The sequence below is a fragment of the Pseudorca crassidens genome, chromosome 13, assembly GCF_039906515.1.
Source record: "Pseudorca crassidens isolate mPseCra1 chromosome 13, mPseCra1.hap1, whole genome shotgun sequence".
In the NCBI taxonomy this organism is placed as follows: domain Eukaryota; kingdom Metazoa; phylum Chordata; class Mammalia; order Artiodactyla; family Delphinidae; genus Pseudorca; species Pseudorca crassidens.
This window is the reverse complement of record NC_090308.1, coordinates 51,677,395-51,702,856: the sequence shown is the minus strand read 5'-3', so window position 1 is coordinate 51,702,856 and position 25,462 is coordinate 51,677,395. Positions and strand designations below refer to the sequence as shown.

Below are 25,462 nucleotides of genomic sequence, written 5' to 3'. Positions count from 1 at the left end.
CTGTGTCAGATAGGGGCTCCCTTTGTCTCCTTTTTTTTTTAACGCATGAAAATATACTTCTACTTAAAGTGGGCAAGAATAATTAGCTTCTGAAAACTAATTTAAAAAAGGAAAAATCCTTGAAATAGAAGCAGTAAAACAGCTTTCCAAATACTCCTCAGGCACGCTCTCCGCTGCAGCTTTGCCTGGGCTGGGTGAAGACCAGATTCCTAAGCACCTCCGTCCCTGCCCGAGCCACAGTCAGGAGGGACAGGGCCTGAGAGAATTCCTGAATCCGCTCTCACTTGGTACACTCCGTCAGACCACAGCCTGGCATTCAGACGCACCGAGAACATCCACGGAGTCCCATTACTGATATCTATACTGCCTTTGCTTCTCTGAAACCCTCATTATGAAGCCAAAACACTAATCATGTCTTTCACGTACTGCTCTATGTTCTTCTTGTGGCGTCAAATGCCCCTGGAGGGAATACACTTCCAATTTTGCCTTCGGACCTATTACACACGAGCAATAAAAGGAAGTTAACTTAAAAATTAGCAAAAGGGGGCTTCCCTAGTGGCGCAGTGGTTGGGAGTCCGCCTGCCGATGCAGGGGACGCGGGTTCGTGTCCCGGTCCGGGAAGATCCCACATGCCGTGGAGCGGCTGGGCCCGTGAGCCATGGCCGCTGAGCCTGCGCGTCCAGAGCCTGTGCTCCACGGCAGGGGAGGCCACAGCAGTGGGAGGCCCGCGTGCCGCAAAAAAAAAAAAAAAAAAATTAGCAAAAGGCTAGGTAGGAAAAATGTCTTCCTCAGTACAAATTTCATTCCACAATCATGCTGTATTAACATCTGGAGTTAAAACAGAAACCAACCTAAATAACCTCTGGAGACATGGAGTGTTTTCGTAGATTCTTGTCTAAGACTCCAACATGACAGTAAGGCCACCCAACCATCTCAGGCTTGCATTATCAGCTGTCTTTGTTCCCACCTTCCCAATATGAACATTGTTTGAATACATACGGCTTTAAATATTTCAACTGCTCTTCCATATTTCCGGATTTGTAATCAATTACATCATCTGCCCCGAGCTTCCTTACAAGTTCACTGGCATCCTGAGAGCAGACTGCTGTCACATGAGCATCCCACGCTTTCATTACCTGCCCAAAAAAGGAAAAAAAGGGGGGGAGGGGAGTAGAAAAACTGAATTAAATAAAAAATAGTTGGCACCATGTATACATACATCAGGTTAATCTCCAGACAATTCTAAGTGCTCTGTCTTAACAAGAGCTACAGGAAGCTATCTGCCAGAGACTAGTAAAATGATTAAACTTTTGTTCACTAAGAAAAATCCAAGAAATAGATCTCATTTTCCGTGGACGAGACAGTTAGTCGCCTTGCTGTCATGAAGTTATAACCAATCCAATTATAGAAGGGCTCAGTGCCTCACCAGCATCAGAAAAGACAGGAGTTGATGGCCTTAAGCTCAGCATTTTCAATGATGACAAAGGAAAATGGGGGAAAAAAAATCATGTCCTCAGAAGATGAATATTTAAAATGCGCCCAAAACATAAAAACGCAACATCTCTTCATTTGCATCTCCAGTAAGTGTTAGTATAATCTTGAGTCAGACAACTGGGTAATCAGGTACTGGGTAATAAATGAAAGGTGCTCTTAAAAAGAGGGGAAGAAGGGACTTCCCTGGTGGTCCAGTGGTAAAGAATCCATCTTGCAATGCAGGGGACACGGGTTTGATCCCTGGTTGGAGAACTAGCAATCCATGTGCCGCAGGGCAACTAGGCCCGCGCACAACTGCTGAGTTCGTACACCTCAACAAGAGAGCCCGTGAGCCGCAAACTGAGGAACACACGCGCCACAACTAGAGAGAGAAAACCCACAAGCCACAACTAGAGAGAGGCCCACAAGCCACAACTAGAGAGAGGCCCACACGCCACAACTAGAGAGAAGCCCGCGCTCTGCAAGTAAGACCCACCACAGCCAAAAAAAAAAAAAAAAAGAGGGGAAGAAAACATGGCCATTTTACTTTTTTTTTTTTTTTTTTTTTTGCGGTACGCGGGCCTCTCACTGTTGTGGCCTCTCCCGTTGTGGAGCACAGGCTCCGGACGCGCAGGCTCAGCGGCCATGGCTCATGGGCCCAGCCGCTCTGCGGCATGTGGGAACTTCCCGGACCGGGGCACGAACCCGTGTCCCCTGCATCAGCAGGCGGACTCTCAACCACTGCGCCACCAGGGAAGCCCCATTTTACTTTTAAAACATGCATCAGGTCCTCTCCTTTGGAGTAAAAAGACCTAAATAAATGGTTTGGAGGATTTAAAATGCAGATACCTTATATTTTAAAAATAATATATTTTAAAATAACTAGACTTAAAAAAAAAGGATTCAGAATTAAGTATCCAGAAAGCATCATGCTCCAAAATTACTACAGTTCCTTTCTATAATGACAATGTGATAGAATTAAAAGGGGGCCATCAGCAGCAGAATTTGAGAACAGTTACTTGAAGTTCACTGAGAAATTTTCAAATGGGCAGTTATAGGTCATAACAAATCAGCTGTTTTCTCACTCCTGTCCTCAATACCAATTCCTGAACTTCCCTAATATAAGTTGCAGAGGTTCACTAGAATATACGAGATCTGTGTTTGTTCTGTTCACTACTGAATCCCCATTCTGTGGTACACACAGATGCTGGAGATCTGTTAAAAACAAAAAACAATAAAGGATTGAAAAACTACTCACAATCTTACCTCTCACTTTTAAAAATACTGACCAAGGAATACGCCCTGGAAATCTGAGGGGAATTAAAACATTTAGGGACTGACATGATATATGATAGTTTAAGTTTATGGGCCACAAACAGAGACACTTGAGTATAATGACATGTTGCCTTCAACAGCAAGTCCCAAACTAAATTCAAATATGTGAAGAATACAATCCAAGATAACCATCCAGTATCTGTATAAAAAAAGAAACTGTCAAGGAAAAAGGAAATTGTGTTCTAGGCACCTACATTTGTGTTTTCCTTAAACAGTATTAAATCCTCAGGAGGAATCTGTCGTATCTTGAAACAGTTCAATGAATTTTTTTTCCAAATTTCTAGATTTTCCTCTCCCACTTAGATCTAATATCTTTGCACACTACTAAAAGCTTTTAAAACAGCTTTAGTTGTTTTACTATTTTATGTAAACGAAAACACAAGTGTAAGAGACGTCCGTAAGGCAGATACCACTCAGACAGAGACAGCAAGCTGGCTGCCACTCCAAAAGCTCTTCCCTGTGCCCGGTCCCCACACAAGTCACCGTTACCCTGATATTTATAGTAATCACCTCCTTGCATTAAAAAAAAAAAGGTTTTATCACCCATATATGCATTCCCTAGATACCATAGTTTAGTCTTACCTACCTACCTATCGATTTATTTGACTGTGCTGGGTCTTAATTGCAGCACTCAGGATCTTCGTTGCAATATGTGGGATCTAGTTCCCTGACCAGGGATCAAACCGGGCCCCCTGCATTGGGAGTGCGGAGTCTTAGCCACTGGACCACCAGGGAAGTCCCTATCCCCTTCACTTTCTTAAAATTTATCTGTGAAAGAATCTAGGCCATGTGACCTGCAGAGTTTTTTCCACTGGAAACTCTGGAATTTCTGACTGCACACCTGGGACAGTTCTACCTGTTACTCTGTCTCTTCTGTTTCAATCCATTTAGCAAGACTATGAATAGTGTCTGGCAAAATTATAGGATGCATAGCATATCTGGTTGTTGCCCTTTTTATTATCTCAGTGGCTGTCTATTGGCGGTTGTAAAATGGTGATATTCTCTCTCCTTTTTTCATTTAGTAGTTGGAATACTTTTATAAAGAAACACCTCTCCTCATATATTAGTTTACTCAGGTGTACAGTTCCTATAGAAAAGGCCAATAATTTTTTCCTTTTTTCAGTTTATAAAATAATAAATTGGTTTCCTATCATCTTCCAAAAGTGACCACTTTTTAAAAAATATCATCATGAACTCATGGATTTAAACATAGTTGAAGGATTTCAATTCACTGTAATTATCATTATGATTACTGAATCTCAAATTGTCTTCTTTGACGATCTTTGGGAGTTTCTTCAAGTTGGCTCCCGAGTCTTTTTGACATGGCTCAACTAGTCTTTACTAACTTCCTTGCTATTAATATATTCTAGGCTCATTCTCGTACATTTTGCGCCCTAGATCTGGAATCTGCCGTTTCTCCAAGGCGCTGCATTTTTTTGTGTGTAAGCAATGATATTTCAAGAGACAGCTTTACATACGTACATATACAAAATATCTCTTGAGTTCAGATTGATACTTCCAATTCAAATTCCAGACTGTCAAGCTTTTACTTAACCTCTTTTCTGTTACATCTGTATCTCCTTTCCTCCACTCCTAAAACCCTGGTTGTCAAAGACAAAGGGGATGACAGAATTAAAATATGCCATAAATACCCAACTGTTCCACTGTATATTACAACATAACAGTCTCTGAATAATAGTACTAATATCACTACCAATATGATTAATGAAAGGATTCAAATAATTTTAATATATGCTCTCTGTTCCTCCGTTTTTTTTTTTTTTTTTTCGGTACGCGGGCCTCTCACTGTTGTGGCCTCTCCCATTGCGGAGCACAGGCTCCGGACGCACAGGCCCAGCGGCCATGGCTCACGGGCCCAGCCGCTCCGCGGCATGTGGGATCTTCCCGGACCGGGGCACGAACCCGTGTCCCCTGCATTGGCAGGCGGACTCTCAACCACTGTGCCACCAGGGAAGCCCTGTTCCTCCGCTTTTTAAAAACAGCTGTACTGTTTACCTTGTCAGAGCATACGGCTGTTACACACTATACTCTCTTTTTCTAAGCCCTCATTTAGTTTTAGTTCTACAGATAACTTTATATTTAACATTTACCACCAGTCCTTGGTTCGATGTCTCTCTGGCCATTTTAGTTTTCAGAAGCTCATTTTCTAGTAGATTTCTCAGAAAGGGATCAGAAGAACATATTCCCCAAGTTCTTGCATGTTATTCACAGTTCATATGTGCCCTTTAGCGTTTGGAGCCCAGTTTTGCTGTATATAAAATGCTTAGCATATTCCTTCTCGAGTGTCTTAAATATGTTACTCCATCCCTGCTGCCTCCACTAGCATTAAAGCACTGCTGTCAAAAAGTCTGCTGATAATTGAATTTTACTTACATGTCACATGCTCTTTTATTTAAAAAGTAACATTTTTTTCTTAAAAAAAAAAACAACTGGTGTATAAAGCAGAAACGAACACACTATTGTAAAGCAATTATACTATTTTTTTTTTTTAAAAAAAAGAATCGGTCCCAAAAGGGAAATGTGAAGGCAGTACTATGGAGAAACTTCCTCTACTTAACCACTTGACTCAATTCTAGATCATAAAGACCAAGTTTGACTTTAATTATCTTTCTTTCCAAGTCCCTTTCATTATATCCTCTGTCAGCCTTGGTTTTCTCATTTGTGAAATAAGAATAGTAATGCCCACCTTACAGTTTTGTCAGAGGATTAGACATTAAAATAATTAAATGCAACCAGGATATTGTATCTAGCATCTAGTGTGTACTCAATAAAACTACTTTCCTCCCCGTGTAAAACAAACAAACAACAAGCAAAAAACCTGGTGGCGCAGCAGTTAAGAATCCGCCTGCCAATGCAGGGGACACGGGTTCGAGCCCTGGTCTGCGAAGATCCCACAGGCCACAGAGCAACTAAGCCCGTGAGCCACAACTACTGAGCCCACACACCACAACTACTGAAGCCCACGCACCCTAGAGCCCGTGCTCTGCAACAAGAGAAGCCACCGCAATGAGAAGCCCATGCAACAAAGAGTAGCCCCAGCTCGCCGAAACTAGAGAGAGCCCGCACGCAGCAATGAAGAACCAACACAGCCAAAAAAAGAAAAAGAAAAAAAAAGTGTCCCAAGGTTTTTTTTGTTTGTTTCTGCTTTTTCTTTAAGTGCCAGTAATTTTACTAGAGTTCCCCTGGATATTGTTCATTCTGGGTCCATGTTCTTAGATAAGTGCTTTGGTTATTTAATACGTAGTTTCAAATCATTTAACTTCAGGAAAGCAGGGAAGTTTCTTGAATTACTGATTTTAGTATTTGTTCTATCCCCTTGTTTAGGTTTTCTTCTTCAGAAACTCCTATTATCCATACAGCAATCTTCGTTCCTGTCTTCAATATGTGACACTTTCTCTGAATCTGTTTTTATCTCTTCCCTTCTTTCGTAATTTACAATTTTTCCTGTTTACACGTTCTGTTTCTATCAGGCCAGCATTATGTGTTGTGTTTGTTATTGAGTTCATTCTAGTTTAGTCTTCATTGCTAAATAATTTTTTTTACTTTTTTTTGAGTTTTCCAATTATGATTTATTTCGCTCTTTCATGCTATCGTATTTTTTTAGATATATTAATTTGTTTATTTTTAATTAATTTATTTATTTTTGGCTGCATTGGGTCTTTGTTGCTGTGCAGGCTTTCTCTAGTTGCGACGAGCGGGGGCTACTCTTCATTGCCATGCGCAGGCCGCTCATTGCGGTGGCTTCTCTTGTTGTGGAGCACAGGCACTAGGCGCACAGGCTTCAGTAGTTGTGGCGCACAGACTCAGTAGTTGTGGCTCATGGGCTCTAGAGCGCAGGCTCAGTAGTTGTGGCGCACGGATTTAGTTGCTCTGTGGCATATAGGATCTTCCTGGACCAGGGCTCGAACCTTCTTAACCACTGCAATACCAGGGAAGCCCTCTATCGTATTTTTTAATTGTTTTTTTAGCTTGTTTTTGAAATTGCAGGTTTCATTTTGATGTTTTCCAATGTGTTTTGTCTGTAGATATATTATTCTACCTTGATATTTATCTATTACTCAACTGTTTAATCTTATTAAAATATGTTCATTGTGAAACATAACACACAAAGTGCATGGAATATAAATGTACAGCTTAACAAATTATTATAAAGCAAATCCTATTTTAAGCATCACTCAAGATTAAGAACTAGATTAATCTAGTTCCATCCCTGCTGCCTCCACTAGCATTAAAGCACTGCTGTCAAAAAGTCTGCTGATAATTGAATTTTACTTACATGTCACATATTTTATGGCTGAATAATATTGCTTTGTGTATATATACATACATACACACACACACATCTCCTTAAGCCAATCATTCAATTGCGGCTTTGATTTGCATTTCCCTAATGACTAATGATGTTGAACATCTTTCCATCGACTTAGTATCCATTTTTATATCTTCTTTGAAGAAATGTCTATTCAAGTCCTTTGTTGATTTTTTAACTGGATTGTCTTTTTGTTGTTGAGTTGTGAGAGTTCTTTACATATTCCGGATACCATACCTTTATTAGATAAGTGATTTGTAAATATCTGCTCCCATTCTGTGTGTTGTCTTTTTATTTTCTTGATAGTATCCTTTGATGCACAAAAGTTTTGAATTTAATCAAGTCCAATTCATCTAATTTTTTCTTCTTTTGCTTGTGCTTTTGCTGTCATCTCTAAGAATCTATTGCCAAATCCAATGTATGAAGATTTACTCCTATGTTTCCTTCTAAGAGTTTTATGGTTTTAGCTCTTACATTTAGGTCTTTAACCCCGTTTGAATTAGTTTTCACATATGACATGAGGTAGAGGTCCAACTTCATCCTTTTGCATGTGCATCTAGTTGCCCCAGTACCATTCACTGAAAAGACTATTCTTTCCCCTGTTTAATGGTCTTGCCACCCAGGTAAAAAATCAATTGGCCACTGGGACTTCCCTGGTGGTCCAGTGGTTAAGAATCTGTGCTTCCACTGCAGGGGGGCACGGGTTGGATCCCTGGTTGGGGAACTAAGATCCTACATGCCGCATGGTGTGGCCAAAAATAAAATAAAATAAACCTTTAAAAAGTAAATCAACTGACCATAGGTTTATTTCTGGATGCTCTATTCTGTTCCATTGATCTATATATCTATCTTTATGCCAGTACCACTGTTTTGATTACTGTAGTTTTGTAAGTAAGTTTTAAATTAGAGAAGTGTGAGTCCTCCAATTTTGATCTTTTTCAAGATGGTTTGGCAGTTTGGGGTCCCTTGCAATTCCATATGCATTTTAGGTTCAGCTTTTTGCCCATTTATGCAAAAAAACGGCAGCTGCCGTTTTGATAAGACTGCACTGAATCTGTAGATCACTTTGGGGGAGTATTGTCGTTTCTATACAGCATTTTGGCTACTGCATTTCTACATATATTTTAGAACCAGCTTATCAATTTCTACAGAATTGCAAACTTCCATCCACTTTCACTGCCCATGGTCTTCCTCCTTAAAAGCTTTCCTACATTTGTTGCATAGGCCAGCCAGAAACTCACTCATATATTAAACCACTGGAAAGGTTAACACTTCCTTCTACATTAGAAAATTTCCTTCTTAGAAGAGCAAGCTGAAATCACAATGAATGTAATTTCTCTCACCTTTCAAGGAAAAATAGTTCACAATATATAAATTTATAAATTCATGAAAATAATAATCTTCCTATTCACAAGATAAAGAAATTGTCTTACCTGTATAGCAAAAGTACCAACTCCGCCTGAAGCACCCAGGATTAAAACACTGCAATGCAAAAATACTATAACTAATGAAAATATTAAGCCAACATAACTGGATAAACAAACAAGACGTTTTCAACATGTAACTGGCTCAAAGATAATCCCCAAAGCAAACAAAATCATTCAGCTTCCCAAGATTCTACTACACAAGGATTTTTTAGGTTCACCAAGAACCTATAAGTGCTTAAAGTTAGACATGCTATGAACTCTTTGCCAAGAATACAATATACCAAAAATACCAATGATTTGTATTTTTTAAAGTAGCTCAGATGCTGCTTGGTAACATCTGTCTTACAATTTTTCTGGGCTTAAATTACCACAGCTTTCTCTATAAGGGGGAGCTTTGGGATCCTTTTTAGTGTGTTACAGTATATTCAGTTGCTCTCTAAGAAAAATCACATTCCTGACCACATTCTTGCCAAAGTGGAATAAACGTCTTTTGTTCAGACATGTCCCATCACACTCACCAGCTTTCATAAATGGAAACCAATCTTATCTTCAATTTGGCTTCTCGTTAAGCAGATGAATCTGTTCTGTCAGCACAAACATGCTTGTGCTCCAGGCTTTTACCATGTTTCCTTACTGTATGTAGTCTTCCTGCCACCCTAGACCAAGGATGTGCAGCCTGGAGTTTGTGGATGAGTGCTGGTGAGAGCTGTGATGGTGTGAACCCTGTGAAATTGTGAACTGACTGAAATAACATGCAAAATTTGGTGGGATCATGCATATGTGCATCGGGGAGAAGAAGGATCCAGACTCATCATCAATTTCCCAAAGAAGGCATGATTCAAAAGAAAATCACGAGTCAAGAATCACTGCTTTACATATTCTCACATTTTATTCTGAATTAAGCTAGAGCTCCAGTGAACTGCCTTCCCCAGACTGCATAGATTCAGGTCCTCAGAAAATTGTTTGTACTGAACTGCACTTTGGTGTTCTGTTACCAGTCTAGGCTGAGAGACATTATAAAAAGTGTCCGTTTGATATTTGACACTACATTAGCTAAGGAGATACTGTTGAGAGAATTCTTCCTGAGAATTCTCTTTATGAGTGCCCACAGGAAAAAAACATTTTTCTGAAGACTAAGTTGGTGGCAGTAGCTATGCTTCTATTTATCTGTCACTGCAAATTGCGTAACTGCAGGCTGTGGGTCCCTCTTTGACTTGGCTGCTGGAAAGCGCAGGGAATTCTGTCACCTATCTCAATCAGGTACACCTGGAACGTACATTCTGTCTACAATCTTAACCCTAGTTTCATTTTATTTTTTTTTTCTCTCTTACCCAAATCACAGAAGGTTGGTTGTCACCCTTTAGATCTTAGAAGTTATTAGTAATATTTGTAAGCCAGCTATTCCCTTTGTAATTACCACCAAATTACCATCAAATGTAATTAAGGCAAGTCTTTTTGAAAATGATGTTCCTTTTAGAAGTTACTTTTCGTTTCATGGAATTATAAATTGTGAAGAATAAAAGAAACTTTAAAGACCAACTCCTCCAAAATCCTTCAATTCACACATTTAATAGCTTTAATGCTTCCTAAATGGGGGCACGGTTGGGGAGGAGAGAAGCACTAAGACTGCTTCACAGATACAGCCCAAAATTAGTTCATCCATTGGATATTATACCCTCTTATTTTGGCACATTCTTATAAAATGTAACTAGTCAAACTCTCAGTTAAGTTCTTCACAATCTAATCTTTTTTGCAACTCCGACTTCCTCTACTTCTGGAACAGAACTCTCCACCTGAGCCTCCCTAGTCCCCTCACTCGGAACCCAAAGTCCCATGCACGCTGGCCCACGCCTCAGGCTCTCAAATGCCTTTCACTGCCTGCTGAGGTCTCCCTTCCCTCAAAGGCTCAAATCCCAGTTTGCCTGCGCAATACCCTAGAGATAGCCCTGAGCCTGATATCCATGTCCGCATTTGGCATTGGACACATTGTTAACTTTCATTCACATGCTTGCTGCCCAGGCCATTCTTCAAGACTCTGAGGACAGAGACCTCATATTACACCCAGCACCAGCCATACTACCCTGGGTGTAGCAGATGCCTGATCAATGTTGCTTGACTTTAACAATCATCTAGGGACTTCCCTGGTGGCGCAGTGCTTGAGAATCCCCCTGCCAATGCAGGGGACATGGGTTCGATCCCTGGTCTGGGAAGATCCCCCATGCCACAGAGCAACTAAGCCCATGCGCCACAACTACTGAGCCTGCGCTCTAGAGCCCACAAGCCACAACTACTGAGCCCGAGTGCTGCAACAACTGAAGCCCATGTGCCTAGAGCCCGTGCTCCGCAACAAAGAGAAGCCACCGCAATGAGAAGCCTGCGCACCGCAACAAAGAGTAGTCCCCGCTCGCCACAACTGGAGAAAGCCCGCACACAGCAACAAAGACCCAATGCAGCAAAAAAAAAAAAAATAATTAAATAAATAAAAATAATCGAAATCAGCATTATATCCCACAATTAACAACAATTGCTACTACCCCAAATGAGGGAATCACCTGGCTATTTGAAAGACTGCATTAAAATTTCTTCCAATAAAGAAAAGCTTGAAATGAATTTCTAATTCTCACCCTGAGAATTAAGAGGATACCAAACACAATGGCTGCTTAAGGATGCAATGGTCAGACACATCTCCAACTCATTATTGTCAATTCATAGCTTCCCCATAACTCTTGATTCAAAGCAGTCTCACTCCTCCATATGAAAAAGCAAAAATGTGTTTCTTAGCAGTTCTTGGTGGAAGAGGGAGTGGTTCTGCATTAGCAGCTTCAGTTCCTGATGGTGCCACTTGACGGCGCCCGCGAGTGCAAAACAGGCAAGGAGCAAGCCCAAAGAAGTACTACAGACAGGTCAGTTTGTGAAGCAGCCCTGGGGGCACACCATTCATTCTCTGGTCATGCAAACTCCATGTTTCGTGCAGGTTCAACCAGGGCCTGTACTTTTCTTTAAACAAAGAAAGTCCCCAAAACGGACAGCAGACAAATATATTTTTCAAGCCAGCAATAAGTCAGGTGGTCCTCATGGTTTGAAGCCCTATGGCTGAAGGAACTATTCTTGTACTCTTCAAAGCACTTTCAATACAAAGGGAAAATACTGCTGTTGCTTACCCCTTGTGGCCATTCACTTCATAGTGGGAATACTTTCTACCCTGCTTGCTATAATGGTCGTGAAATATATTCAAACTTCACCGAAGTAGTAGCCTATTTGTAGAGTGAAGAAAGGTGTACTGCTGTATCTTCTACGTATTGCTTATCGGTTTATAAAGAGTAAGGGCCCAGGAAATACTCTCTTTACAGAAAGCACTATAATTCAAAATTGCCAAGAATTTTAGTCACATTCTTCTCTTACTTCCTAAGTCCACACGCACAGCTTCTTTGGCAGTCAGTGGGAACTGCACTGTGGCAGATGTAAAAATATGAGAGAGGGCTTTCCTGGTGGTGCAGTGGTTAAGAATCCACCTGCCAATGCAGGGGACGTGGGTTCAAGCCCTGGTCCGGGAAGATCCCACGTGCTGCGGAGCAACTAGTTTCCTTTCCATGACTGAGTCACTTTGTGTTTAGCGTCTGGGCACCTAAGTCCTCTACAATCACATTTTTCAGTATCACAATCTTACGAGAAAAGGCATCAACACCCTAATTGCCTTACACATAAAAAATATATGAAACATACTACAAAACAGCAGGCGATCCAGAAGCAGGGAATTGCCTTTCAAATTTCTACATTCTGGCTAAGCCCCAGAAATCTCTGAATGCCAGGGCCAGATATCTAGAGACCTGGGATCTAGTCACAACTCTCTCATTAACTGAATCTCTAGGCCTCAGATTCATCAGCTATGAAATGATAATCACAGAGGTGTACTCTAGGTGTTAGTGAATGAGAACTGGCATTTTCAATCTAATTTAAGCTTATATTTAGTTTCTCCACCTTTCTAACGTAGACGTATATGACCTTCACGATTCCCCCCAGACCACATACTTGTAATGGGAAAAAAAAAGTCACGAGAGTAGAGTGCCCTTCATTAAGTCCTGATGGCTCTGAAACAAAGCTGATTCAAATATGGCTAAATCTTCCATCAGTAGAAATAAGTGGTCTTTAAAAGATAAGGATGATGCTGAAAATGTATAAACTCATCTTTTAGTTTCACACACTACTTTTAAATCTGGAGGAAAAATGGGTGAAAGATAGCAAAGCATATCATAATATGCTAAATTTATTCCCTTAAGTGAGAAATTTAATCTGAATAAGGGGAATAGAATTACAAAATAAATCAACCAAACATGACTAAGACAGCCTGGGTTTGTGTGTCCCCTTCTTCTACTCCTCCGTAATTCATGCAGACATTCCCCAATTTACAGAAGAGTTCATGTGTAAATTAGTTGTTCAGAACTTTAAACACATTTTCCCATGAAAACAAAGCTATCTATACATCTTGGCAAGATGCCCAGGGTAGCCCTTTAAAAAGGTTTAGTTAACCCATAATGGACCAAGAACCTTATACACAGTATAACGATGGTTCTGGGGGACATGTACTCAGAATTTCAACCTGGGGTACTGGGAACACATCTCCCCAAATGGGACAGGCAGTGGGAACCATTCCAAGACACTGGTTCCTTCCATCTGGTGGCAACACGAGAATGGATGAGAGAAGTAGCATGGTCAGAGGAGGTTCACCGTGGAAGTGACAGGATTCAGGAAGTACCACCTGAACATAAGGCACCTTAGCAGACTGAATATTTTAAGCTGAAGGAATTCGAGAAACAGCATGTGAGGGAAGGACCCTCTGATCTTCTCCCGTGAAGCTGGTCATAAGACCCTCGTGTGAGAGGTGTACGCCCTATACCTGGAGGAAAAGAGCACCCTATCCCCAAGATGGGACACAGTGAGGACTCCGAACGAACAGGCCTTGCTAAGTTTCCTCAGTGTACTACACTTGGCGCATATGTTTGTCCTATCACGTTTTTTTCCACGACTCTCCACTCTTCATCAAAGCTGGCATAAAAATGCTCAGGTTTAAAAATGGAAACAGGGACTTCCTTGGTGGTCCAGTGGTTAAGACTCTGTGCTTCCAGTGCAGGGGGCACGGGTTCCATCCCTGGTTGGAGAAGTAGGATCCCACATGCGGCGCGGCCAAAAAATTAAAAAAAAAAAAAGGAAACAGACTTACAGATACAGAGAGCAAATAGGTGGTTGCCAGAAGGGAAGGAGACTTGGGCAAAATAGGTGAAGGGGATTAAGAGATAAAAACTTACAGTGAGGGCTTCCCTGGTGGCGCAGTGGTTGAGAGTCCGCCTGCTGATGCAGGGGACACGGGTTCGTGCCCCAGTTCGGATAGATCCCACATGCCGCGGAGCGGCTGGGTCCGTGAGCCATGGCCGCTGAGCCTGCGCATCCGGAGCCTATGCTCCGCAACAGGAGAGGCCACAACAGTGAGAGGCCCGCGTACCGCAAAAAAAAAAAAAAAAAAAAAACTTACAGTGATAAAATAAGTCATGGGGATGTAATATACAGCATAAGGAATACAGTCGATAATACTGTAATAAGTTTGTATGGTGAAAGATGGTTACTGGACTTGTGGTGACCGTTTTGTAATACATTTGATTGTCGGATCGTGTGTCGTACACTTGAAACTAACATAATACTATATGCCAACTGTACTTCAATTAAAAAAAAAAGCTCAGGTTTAACCACTTCTTTGGGTCTTCATTTCCTTATAAAGGCTCCCATGTTGCATAAAACTGACAAACAAATAAATGTGTATGCTTTTCTCTTGCTAATTTATCTGCCTTTTGTTACCGGGGCCCCAGCCAAGACTTAAAAGAGCAGAGGAAAGATATTTTTCCTCCCCTACAGAGCCAGTGAAGCTTAAGCTTCAGTCCCTCCCACTTACACAAGGCCTGGAGAAGAGCCCCAGCAATGTATCTGAATGGACATGTAAGCAGATAGGGTAGGGGATCCCCAAAGAAAGAGAACCAGGCCGGGCTTTCTTGACAGAAGAGAAGCCATTTTTTGGCCTAAACCATTTTGTGATATAAGCCTGGCCACAAGGCTTGCCCTTGAACAGGTCTCAGTAATTAACGATCTTAAGGGAACAAAAGAATGCAGAAATAACTCTTATCAGGCAAGAAAGTAACAATAGCAAAGATAGTATGTCAGTTGTAATGACTCCCAGTTCTGTCAATGATAAAGATTAGCCTGAAGCGCTCAACCACCAGACGAAGTGGAACCTAAGGGATGATGATGTTGCCCTTTTCTGACCCTTGTGACTTCAATCAACTAAAGGCCAAGCCCCTTCATGAATATTCATGTTCTCTTAGCTTAAAATTTACCCAATTTTGCTGTTTGGAGAGAGACTGCTTTGGGAAAGAGCCCCACCGTTCAGCAAGTGATAATGTTACAAGTCCTTCCTTCTCCTTATCTTTGGCGTGGTTGTGTCTTTTGGCTTGACACCCACCAAGAGGCGAACCGAGTTTTAGGGTAACAGACGTATGCTTTTGTAAAACTTGCAAAAGTAAGATATGCTAATGAAGGCTAGAAGAATATGGCACGCCAAAATATGCCACTTACGCATAAGAATTATTCAGAGCTGAAGGCAACTGAGAAGAAGTAGGCGTAAGAAATCTCTGTACTCCCCCTATTTGCCTAAAAGCAGGACAGAAGTTTACAAAGGTGCTTGCTTTACTCTTTACCAAGGACAAAGGTTAATCCCTGGAGATAACTGTAGACCCTTATCAATGGAGGAGGCAGCAATTTAAATCTGCATGACTAACTTTATTCTTGCTTTTCCTGGTAAACTTTCCACAACTGGCCTTCCCTACACTCCTCTATCTTTTGTCTTGAACTAAAAGATGGCATTTTGGCCTGAATTCTAAGCTAACTCTTTGAGTTACTCATTTTTCCTGGGTATCTCGTGTATACGTGAGGTGCACATGTTAAGAAACTTCTGTTTGTTTTTCTCGTTTCCCTGTCTTCTGTTACAGAGGTCTCGGCAGAGAACTCAGAAGGGTAGACGGAAAATTATCTTTCCTCCCTACTAACCACAATCAGTAAAACTGCTGCCTCTTTCCACTCCTACTTTCCTCTCCACTATACTTCCTCTCTTGTCAGGTGACACTAGATTTGATTTGGAAATACAGCTGCTTTGGGCTTAGTGGGAAATACTGATGTGGTTCATAGTAATTTCTGAGTACAGTTAAGTTATTACAGGCTGTCCTGGTTTAAGAATGCCTTCCAGGAATATTCCTATTTCCCACTAAGTCAACACAACAAGGTATCATAACATTTTATTACGATAAGACTGAATATCACGGTACCTAGCATTGGATTATATGAGCAGTGAAAGAGAAGTGAAGCCTGAAATGTACAGAACCAGAAGCTGGTCTGTAGAAAATTCTTCCAATTAAAAGACATGTAAAAACGTACAACACATCACTGATAAAGGTAATTTGTGATTCAGGACCCACAAAATGGAGGCCGCCCCAGTGGCCCAGCCCATGTCCCAGCCTGCCTCACTGCCAAGGAAACCTAGCACTAATCACCATCCTTCAACTCAGCTTTAGCTCACCTCACCCTAGAAACCAGCACCCGCTAGTCTTATAGGGAAATCAGACCTCCTAGCCAATCACGCCTTGTGTCTGTGTTGCCACTTCTAACGCTGCATAAAACACAGTCTTGCCCAAAATCCCTTGGGAAGAGAGCTCCGCCACTTGTGGACGGTTTTCCATTGAATAAAGAATATTAAACTGGTTATTAAATTGTATTATTTTTGTCATTTGATACCACTATAGGGAAGATATCAATAACAAGCTAGTAAATGAAGGTTGTCAATTAAAATGCAAAAGTATTTTGGGCTTATTCACTGCACAAGGAAACATGAGATGCCCTGGAATCTTGCAACTCATAAAGAAACTTGGAAGACATTTTTCCAAATCTGACAAGAATCCTAAATTTTACATGACATGGACAATAACGAGTTGCACAGAAGGGGAGGGAGCAGGGTTTGGGAACAATACCATATTTTGGCTTATGGAAAATCACAGTTAACTGACAGTAGGAATATAGAGAAAACGTCAGGGTGGTCATCGGTAAGTCTTGTTTTGCACAAGTTGAGTTTCAGCTGCAAAGGGGACACCTAACTGGATGGAACTAAGTAGAGAGGATGGGGTCAGAAATAGGATCTGCAAGTTACCAAAATATAAAAAGAGGGCTTCCCTGGTGGCATGGTGGTTGAGAGTCCGCCTGCTGATGCAGGGAACACGGGTTTGTGCCCCGGTCTGGGAAGATCCCACATGCCGCAGAGTGGCTGGGCCCGTGAGCCATGGCCACTGAGCCTGCGCATCCGGAGCCTGTGCTCCGCAACGGGAGAGGCCACAACAGTGAGAGGCCCGCATACCGCAAAAAAAAAAAAAAAAAAAATTATATATGTGTGTGTATATATACACACACATATGTATAAAGAAACTGGGAGCAGATGAGATAACCCTGGGAGACAGAAAAGACGAAGGGAGACAACGGGAAAGCAGGTACAGTGCAAGGGCTGAGGGAGGAAAGGGAACCTTTAAAAATGATAAGAATTGGTTCAAAAGGCAAGAAGAAAACTAAAGGAGTTTAGTGTCCCTGAAACCATGGAAAAAGTGAGCATAACAAAAGTGGGCAACAGTGCCAGAGACTTCAGAGGTCAAATTGTAAGAAATGAAAAGTATCGCTGGGTTGGCAACTCGGTCAGCTATGACCCTGGTGAGAACACCTGCACCTGACTGGCAAAGCCGGAAGTGAGGTTACGGTGCACTGAAGAGTGAACGACTCCTAAACGTCACAAGATAGTTTTCTAGGTGACCGGGGCAACTATCTGTAAAACACAAATGGCCAGGAAAGAGTTTGCTACTAATTCCTTTAACAGATCCCTCCCGGAGCTCCCTGGAAAACAGGCCTGGGGTGGAGACGATTCATCAGCAGCACACCAGCCAGGCCAAAGCCAGCACCCTTCCTCCCAACCCCAGGATTTCTCCAAGCAAGTAGACCACAGGGGTTTCTTTCTCTTTCCCCTTTCCCCTCTCCCCGTACAACCCAGTCAAAGTGCAAATGAAAACCCAAAGTCCCCAGGGGTGGTGGGAGTGGAGAGGGCGGAGGAACAGGTGGGTCGGGTGGGGGAAGGACAGGCAGGCGAAGGCAGCTGAAAGAAGGAAGCTCTTGTAACTACTGGTGTAAGCATATGGGGTGGGGGGCGATACAATGTTTTATGTTTGAGCCTGTCTAATTCTATAAACAGAATTAATCAGACACCTAATTTACAATTACATGACTAAGTGTTACTGTCGTAAAGCCTAATCTCAAAAAAGAAAAAGGGAAAAGCATTCCTAAATCCACTTCATTGAGTTTCAAGTATACACAATTTAAAAGTGAAATTTATTTTGCGGGGGAGGAATGGTTCAATTTCTAACACTTTCTAATACCTCTGTCAAACAGTGAAGCACAACCTCGCAGCAAGAGATGAATTTCAGGCAGAGCATGACACTACCAATAAATATAACCATCAAATAGAACCCCTTTCCAAAAATATCTGGTGTAACCACTTTTTTAAAAAGTTCTATTCATCTTGAGAACCCTAAGTTATCTATGTGTTCCTACGGAATAAATCACGAAGAAACTATGGATGGGCTGATAACAGGGAAATCATTTCATCTGACTTTTCTAGTGATACCAAAGCACGGGCAAAAAAGACACATGACGTCAATATTAAATTATCCCCTTGGTTAACTGATGCTCAGTTGTTACAGAAATATAATTATAGAACAAAGAAGGAAAAGCAAAACACCATCGAGGCCTTAGAAAGCTTTGTCTTAATTTCAAAAAGCTGTTTGTTACAAAGAAATCCTGTAAAATCTTTCAAGGTGGGTGTTTTTGTCATTGTTAGTTTTAGGGTTTTTTAATTAACTGGCTAGAAAAACACTGTTGGTCCTTGATGACAAACACTGATTTGCTTTGTGCAGACTAAAGGCTACCTTAATGCCGAGAGCTAACAGTAAAAGAATAATTATTGCTTAGAGAAGCCAAAATATGCTCCACCAATCACAAAGGATAGTCAAACTGAAAAAAGCCACTTTGGACACCGGAACCTCTGCATTTAAGTTAGTAAAGTCCCCCTATAATAGTAATTTCCTCATGTAAAATTATTTTTACAGTATTTTAAGGTGCTCACATCTCTCATGTGATTCTCACAAATAAGGAGTTGGAGGGACTTCCCTGGTGGTACCGTGGTTAGGAATCCGCCTGCCAATGCAGGGGACACAGGTTCGAGCCCTGGTCCGGGAAGATCCCACATGCCACAGAGCATCTCAGCCCATGTGCCACAACTACAGAGCCTGCGCTCTAAAGCCCGCGAGCCACAACTACTGAGCCCACGCGCCTAGAGCCTGTGCTCCACAAGAGAAGCCACCACAACAAGAAGCCCGTGCACCACAACGAAGAGTAGCCCCTGCTCGCTGCAACGAGAGAAAGCCTGCGCGCAGCAACGAAGACCCAACGCAGCCCCCAAAAATTAATTATTAAAATTTCTAAAAAAAAATAAAAATAAGGAGTTGGAGAGGAAGGCCATTATTACTACCCACGTGTAATAATTTCAGTAAACAAATTTCCTAGAGCAGCAAGGGAACTCGGAACAAAGGCATCCTGAGTCACCACACATGTGGGAATGTGACACAAGTCCATGATATGAGCCAGTGAGGCTCTTTCAGTGGATTTCATTCCAGTGTGGTTAACATGTGGCTAAATCAATGAACTGACGCAACTCAATATAATATATAAATCACTTCTATAAGTATAAAACTTTCCACTTCTCAAAGCTCGCCTAACAACCTACATTGTCCTACTCTCAGTAACTTGGTGGAAACAGCAAAGAGACCATAAAAAGCATGCATGTGGTCAGCTGATTAGTTAGTAGCGGTGTCGAGAGAGGAACCCAGGTCTCTACTTCCCCAGCTCCCAGCCATTACTGCTTAAACAGAAGATAACATAGTACCTACAAAGCCAACGATAAACTGGGAAGACAAGAGATAGTTAGATCAGTTTCTAACTCATTTTCTACAGAATACTAAAAAATGTATGCCTGGAGGGCCTGAACCAGCAAAAGGAATGAGAGCTCTTTATCTGGAGTGGTCATGGGGGCACAGAAAGCTGAATGCTTTTAAGGAAAAGCAAAACAAAGCATCAATGTCACTGCAGAGCCTACAATAATAATAAACGTCTAAAAATCCTGAACATGATTTTTGCAAGGTTATTATTAACTAAGACAAACCATTAGAAAAATCTACATGATCAAACTGATTTAATTTAAACAAAGTGTTGGACCAAAATGGCAACTTCAAGAATGATAAGGCCCAAAAGCTTAAAAATTAAACAGCGCTGACCTTTAGAATATTTACCTTGAATTCTATGATGAAGGGTAGCACCTCATTAGATGAATAGCCTTTATACTGCTTTCAGAAATACAGCTATTAAGCGTTCACTAAATTCAATGTCTATAATCCAACCCATTAAAGGTAAAGTGCAATGTTTCATAACAACAGGAGTATAGATTGACACAGACTTGTTATTTTTCTGGCACAGTCTTTAGCAATCAGAAAACAAAATTTGACCTACAGCTCTCTCCTTCATCACAATCACTGAATGGTTCTGAGGACCTAGTTTTCTCACCAAATAATAAAATCATCCGTTTTCTCTATGAGGCCAACTTTCTGAAACACAAAGAACACAGCAGTTGCATTGCTAAGAACAGTAGCCACCATGTACTGAGTGCCTTCTGTGTGCCACAGCCTGTGCCACCGATTTTATATGTGTTATCTCATCTCACCCCTAAAACAAAACTCACAAAAGAGAAGTGTCCAAGTGGGCCACCCGGCTAGAAAGCAGCAGAATCTGAATATGAACTCAAGAACATCTAACACTCACTGTGTTTTTGCAAACTCAGCAAGCACACCTGCAAGTCCTGGAAGCACCAGAACTGCCTAAAGGAGCCTGAGAGAGCACAGAGCCTAAGAGAACTCAACAATATTCAAACCCTTTATACCTGTTTTTCATAGAAACCTTCAAGTGTGAGAGCAACTCCATCATTCTTTAAAATCTGTAAGGAGGTCATTCTTAACCTTTTTAGGAATCTGATGAAAGCTACGGATCTTCTTCCGAGAGACTGACATACAAAAATTTTGCATCATTTTAGAAGGTTCAGACTCCTAACATCCATCTACATATTTTTAAAATTCTCAATTGATTGGGCTAAGAATCAACAGAATGAGATTAAAAAAGTACAAACTGGCACAAGAGTTCTTTGGAAATTGTTTTAACTGTTAGCACAACTCTGCTCATGTAAGTGAGCCTAGTTTTCATGCTTCTGACAAATCTACTGCAAAGACGTCACCAAATGAAAGAAGGGAGTTTTAGATGCCACCGCTGACGCTCACCGTTTTCCTGTGCAATTCTTATCATTCAGGCCACCAATCTTGTTTATGGCAGACCAGGCTGTGAGGGCCACGTATGGCAGAGAGGCAGCTTGAGCATGAGTGAGTGACTTGGGCTTGTGAGAGACCTAGATTTGAAGATAACAGTCAAAAATAAGCAATGACTTGCAAACCTATGAACACAATTAAGTACATCTATCTTCACAGGAATCCGACTATCTTCAGAGATATAACATTCGGCCAGGTTCAGTGGTTATTGCAAACCCTACTCCAAGATTATCCCTAAGGAATTTCTCCAAATGACTCAACCTGCCTCGCAGAGGTTCAGAAAGGTTTTATAGGTCACATTATCAGATACTGCTGCATAATGCTTCATAAAAAGACCACATTCAACAATACCATTAGTCCTAACTATACCCAGAAATAAACCCAAATAAACCTTGAACCCTCATAAATACATTCTAATTTGTTTTTGTGATCAGCTGTTTCCTTCACCCCCATTTACTGGAAGGTAATCTTTCCAGACTTTTTCTAATCTTATCTTTTTTCTAATCCTTTTTCCCTTCCTGCCCTCCCTTCTGTAGGCAATTTCCTTAATATTAACCCCCTTCTTTCTAATTAAATCGTTAGGCCTCCTGACTGGATTTGATTAGACTCCTGTTTTGAAAGTTATCTGAAACAGCTCGATACTTCCACGCTTCTGTTTATGATGCATCGGTATGCGCCACTTGGTATATTTGGTTTCAACTATTTATACTGGATAAAACCAAGAAACACAGCAGGGTTTCTAGATCTTGCTCCAAATCCCTGTTCCACAAGACAAAGATAAAAACGCTTTGGCAGGCAGTGTTATTTAAACGACATCCAATACTTTTTTAGATCTTTTAAAAATTCCTATTCTCTATCTCGGTTCTTTCAAAACTACCCATAAAACTTGAACCTGATCTCAAAAAAAAAAAAACAAACTCCAATTATTTCAGAGATATTTGTCAGTCTTTGTTTCTACTTTCCAGTGGCATTTCAGCACAGAACTGGTGAGTTACCTCATTCCCACTGACTACAACAAACTCTGAGAGAGTGCCTTGCTTCCAGGGAGGAACTGCAGCCCAGACCTGAAACACACACAACTTCGTTAGAAACAGATCTTTTTAAGCCAAAGTGAAGCATGAGAGTGTTCCCCAATACATATGCCACCCTGTGATAAAAAGCACAAGTCAGCAATCCAGCAAATAATAGAGTTACTTTCACATGATATCAATGTATTATTTAGTATGATTCTAGATTTACCAAGTCAAACCAGTTTGGAGGTAGATAACCAGTAAATCCTGCTGTATTTACTGGCTGCTTAGAGTACCAGTAAGAACACAGTCTCTGGGGCCTGAATCCTGGCTCTACCACTTATTAGCTGTGGGACCTCTTTATAGCTTGACTTTCCTCACCTGTAAACTGGGCCTAACTGTACTTACTTCATAGGGATTAAATGAGTTATTTTATGAAAAACAACTAGAACAGTGCTAGCTATTATTATAAGCTGACCTTAATTTCTTGGTATAAAAGTTCAAAGTGACAAGGGACAGGTGATTATATCAACCTTTAGCTATTTTAAAACCATCTAACCCATAAGGTAGAAATTGTCATTTAAAGACTTAAAAAGTCCCAATCATATATATCTTAAAGTCTTGCAATTCTTAAGCACTAGATTTAGAAAAGTTCAAGCACAGCAAGCTATTGTGACAGAACTAGAAACAACAGAAAGAAGAACTGAACCAAGAAAATGAGGGCTCCAGCCAAAGCTCACTATATTTGTTGAAAAGAAGAAAAAAGGTCAATGATACGGAATATATTTCCAAAAGCAGCAGAATGAAATCTGCAAATTTTGAGAAGGAATAGTGGAATGTGATGACTCACCTCATCGCCAGGCTTGAAGTACCTCACATCAAGTCCACACTCCATCACCACACCAGACACATCCCGGCCCAGAGTCAGGGGAAATTCTTCTCCTTTGATTTTAATATGTAAAGGATCACGTTTCATATTTAAAGCTGTAGCTCCATAGCCACCTATGAAATACAAGTTATTTGTTTCTTCCAAAAGAATGGGATGATTTCAAAACTACTGCAGGGTTACAGGCCAGGTACAATTCTAGATCTTCAAGATGCAGATTATAAAGTAATCAACCTTATACATTTTTTACCATCACACAAGAAAGCATAAAAACAATGAATGTTGTTCCTTTCAAAAAAAATTATTTGGAAAGTCATAATCACTGTTTTTAATTTTTCTTTTATACTGGAGTATAGTTGATTCACAATCACTGGTTTTGAAATTCCAATTTTGAAACTGTCTTCAGAACTTTAAGTATTTCCTTTTATAGGTTTTACTTTGTTCTTTGAAGATGGTTTCTTTGTTAATTTATTCATTCATGGACTTTTTAAATGACAAAGTCATCTGAAGCCAAGTCTGGTGAAGAAGATAATGTAAAAGTTGTCTGGTTGATAAACAAATAAATAAGGCATGGATATAGTAGTTGACACTGACACTGGTCTATGAGTAATTGTCCCTGCCTCACAAAAAATGTTTCTAGAACATCTCTGGGTTAAGTGCAAGGTTCCCAAATGGAAAAGAACCACTTGGCTGCATCAGTTCTGATATGTTAAATCAGGTTGACTGCTTTATTATACATCATTTTATTTTTAAGAACATTTACATAAACATCAGCTAAACAGAGCTGAAAACATTCCTCTGATCAGTATTTTTTTGGTTCAAATAAATTGGCTACAATAATCCAAAGTAGTTTATTACACAGCTTCAACATCTAAAATGGCTTTTCTAAGACACAAAAGTACTGTTGTCATCTCTTCTGCTCGACATCCTTCTAAGAACATTTCTGCCATGTAAGGCTCTCCAAGATAAGCACCCTGCTTACCTTTCTAGTATCATGTACCACAATTTATGCTCCAGAATCACTAAACCACTCAGTAAGTCTCCCCTTTTCTCCCACTCATCCTCATTAAATCCTAAGGATGGGGAGAAACCAGCAAAGGAGCCTGAGAAGGCTTGGCCACTGAAAAGGTGTTCAGAAAGCCAAGAGAAGAGGGTCATTTAAAGAAGTCAAATGCTGCTGATGGGGAAGACAGTTTTTCAAATAAGGTCAAAAGCTGCCAATAGACCTTTAAAAAACAAAACCCCCCAAACAAACAAAACAAAATACTAGATCCAACAACACAGCAGTCTTTCGTGACCTTCATAGGAGCGGTTGCTGTGGCATGGGGTGACAGAGAGAATGGGAGTGAGGAATTGAAGACCATGAGAACATTCAACTCTTTCAAATAGTTTTGCTTACAGAGGAGAGCAGAGAAATGGGGCAGTGGCTGGAGGGGGACTAGTGCCATAGAGGAAGGATGTTTAATGTTGTTTTCTTTTTCCTCTTTAAGAATGGAGAAATTAACAGCAAGTTTGTATGCCAATGGGAATGATCCAGTAGAAAGGAAAAGACTGAAGATGCAGGAGAGAACTGCTGAAACAATGCTCCTGTGTGGGTGAGAGGGCATGGGGTCTAGAACCCAGGTGGAGAGCTGGGCTTAGATGAGAGCAATGACAGTTAATCCATGCAGCAGGAGGTAGAGGATACAGGGAGAGAGGCTGACAGGAGGGTAGCTTGCAGAAGTTGTTTTTAATTAAAATCAAGACACATGGAAGAAAGTGTTTGAAAGTTGGGAAAGTCCCAGAAAATCTAAGCTGATGGCCACTATGCCAATATTACAAACTTGCCAGCTGGCTGGTTACGAGTGCATTCTATCAGGGGAAAGAAAAACTTCACATGTAATACTCACAAAAGTCACATTTTACTTTCCTGTCTTACATTCTTTTTCCGCTCTCAAACACAATTAAACAATTATTCACTGAAATTCCTATGGGGTTTGATCAACAGAAGCGGGCATTTAGCTATGTCAAATTTTAGCTGCTGTTTCAGAGCTGCAAAAAAAAAAAATCTTCAGTCCTCTCTAAGCTACACAGCCTGCAGGGCAAGGTTGTTTTCTTGGTCACCTCGATATCACCTGCGTTAACTCTGGCTCATTGGTACCAGCTAAACTAGCCCCAAATCCAGAAACAGCTGGTAGTTAGGAACTGAGAACCTGCTTGGTGACACAATGAATGGGAACCCTTAGGAGCTCTGTCCCATTCTTAGAGGTGACCAGTTTGGTTCAGAGTTGGAGTGGTTTGGAAAATCCTAAATCTGCCCTCCGTTTCAAAAGCTTTAATTCCATCTAAAGAAACCAAACTTTGTTGGTATGATGCTGTTGGCTGTATTTTTTTTCTATTTTAAGATTATTCATTAGCCATTTATATGATTTATGATTTTATGTCCAACAATAGTGGACATCTCCAGAAAA

General features: G+C 40.9%; 1 protein-coding gene across 1 annotated transcript in view; it reads right to left on the bottom strand.

Moving 5' to 3' along the window:
• RTN4IP1 (reticulon 4 interacting protein 1) overlaps positions 1–25,462 on the bottom strand; it is a 44,429-nt gene that overhangs the window by 16,249 nt on the left and 2,718 nt on the right. Inside the window, exons 2-6 of the mRNA XM_067702448.1 lie at positions 22,977–23,128; positions 22,112–22,180; positions 21,072–21,196; positions 8,572–8,620; positions 1,000–1,136 (exon numbers count right to left, since the gene is read on the bottom strand). Of these exons, the coding sequence (XP_067558549.1) occupies positions 1,000–1,136; positions 8,572–8,620; positions 21,072–21,196; positions 22,112–22,180; positions 22,977–23,128 (532 nt within the window). The remainder of the gene's footprint in view (positions 1–999; positions 1,137–8,571; positions 8,621–21,071; positions 21,197–22,111; positions 22,181–22,976; positions 23,129–25,462) is intronic.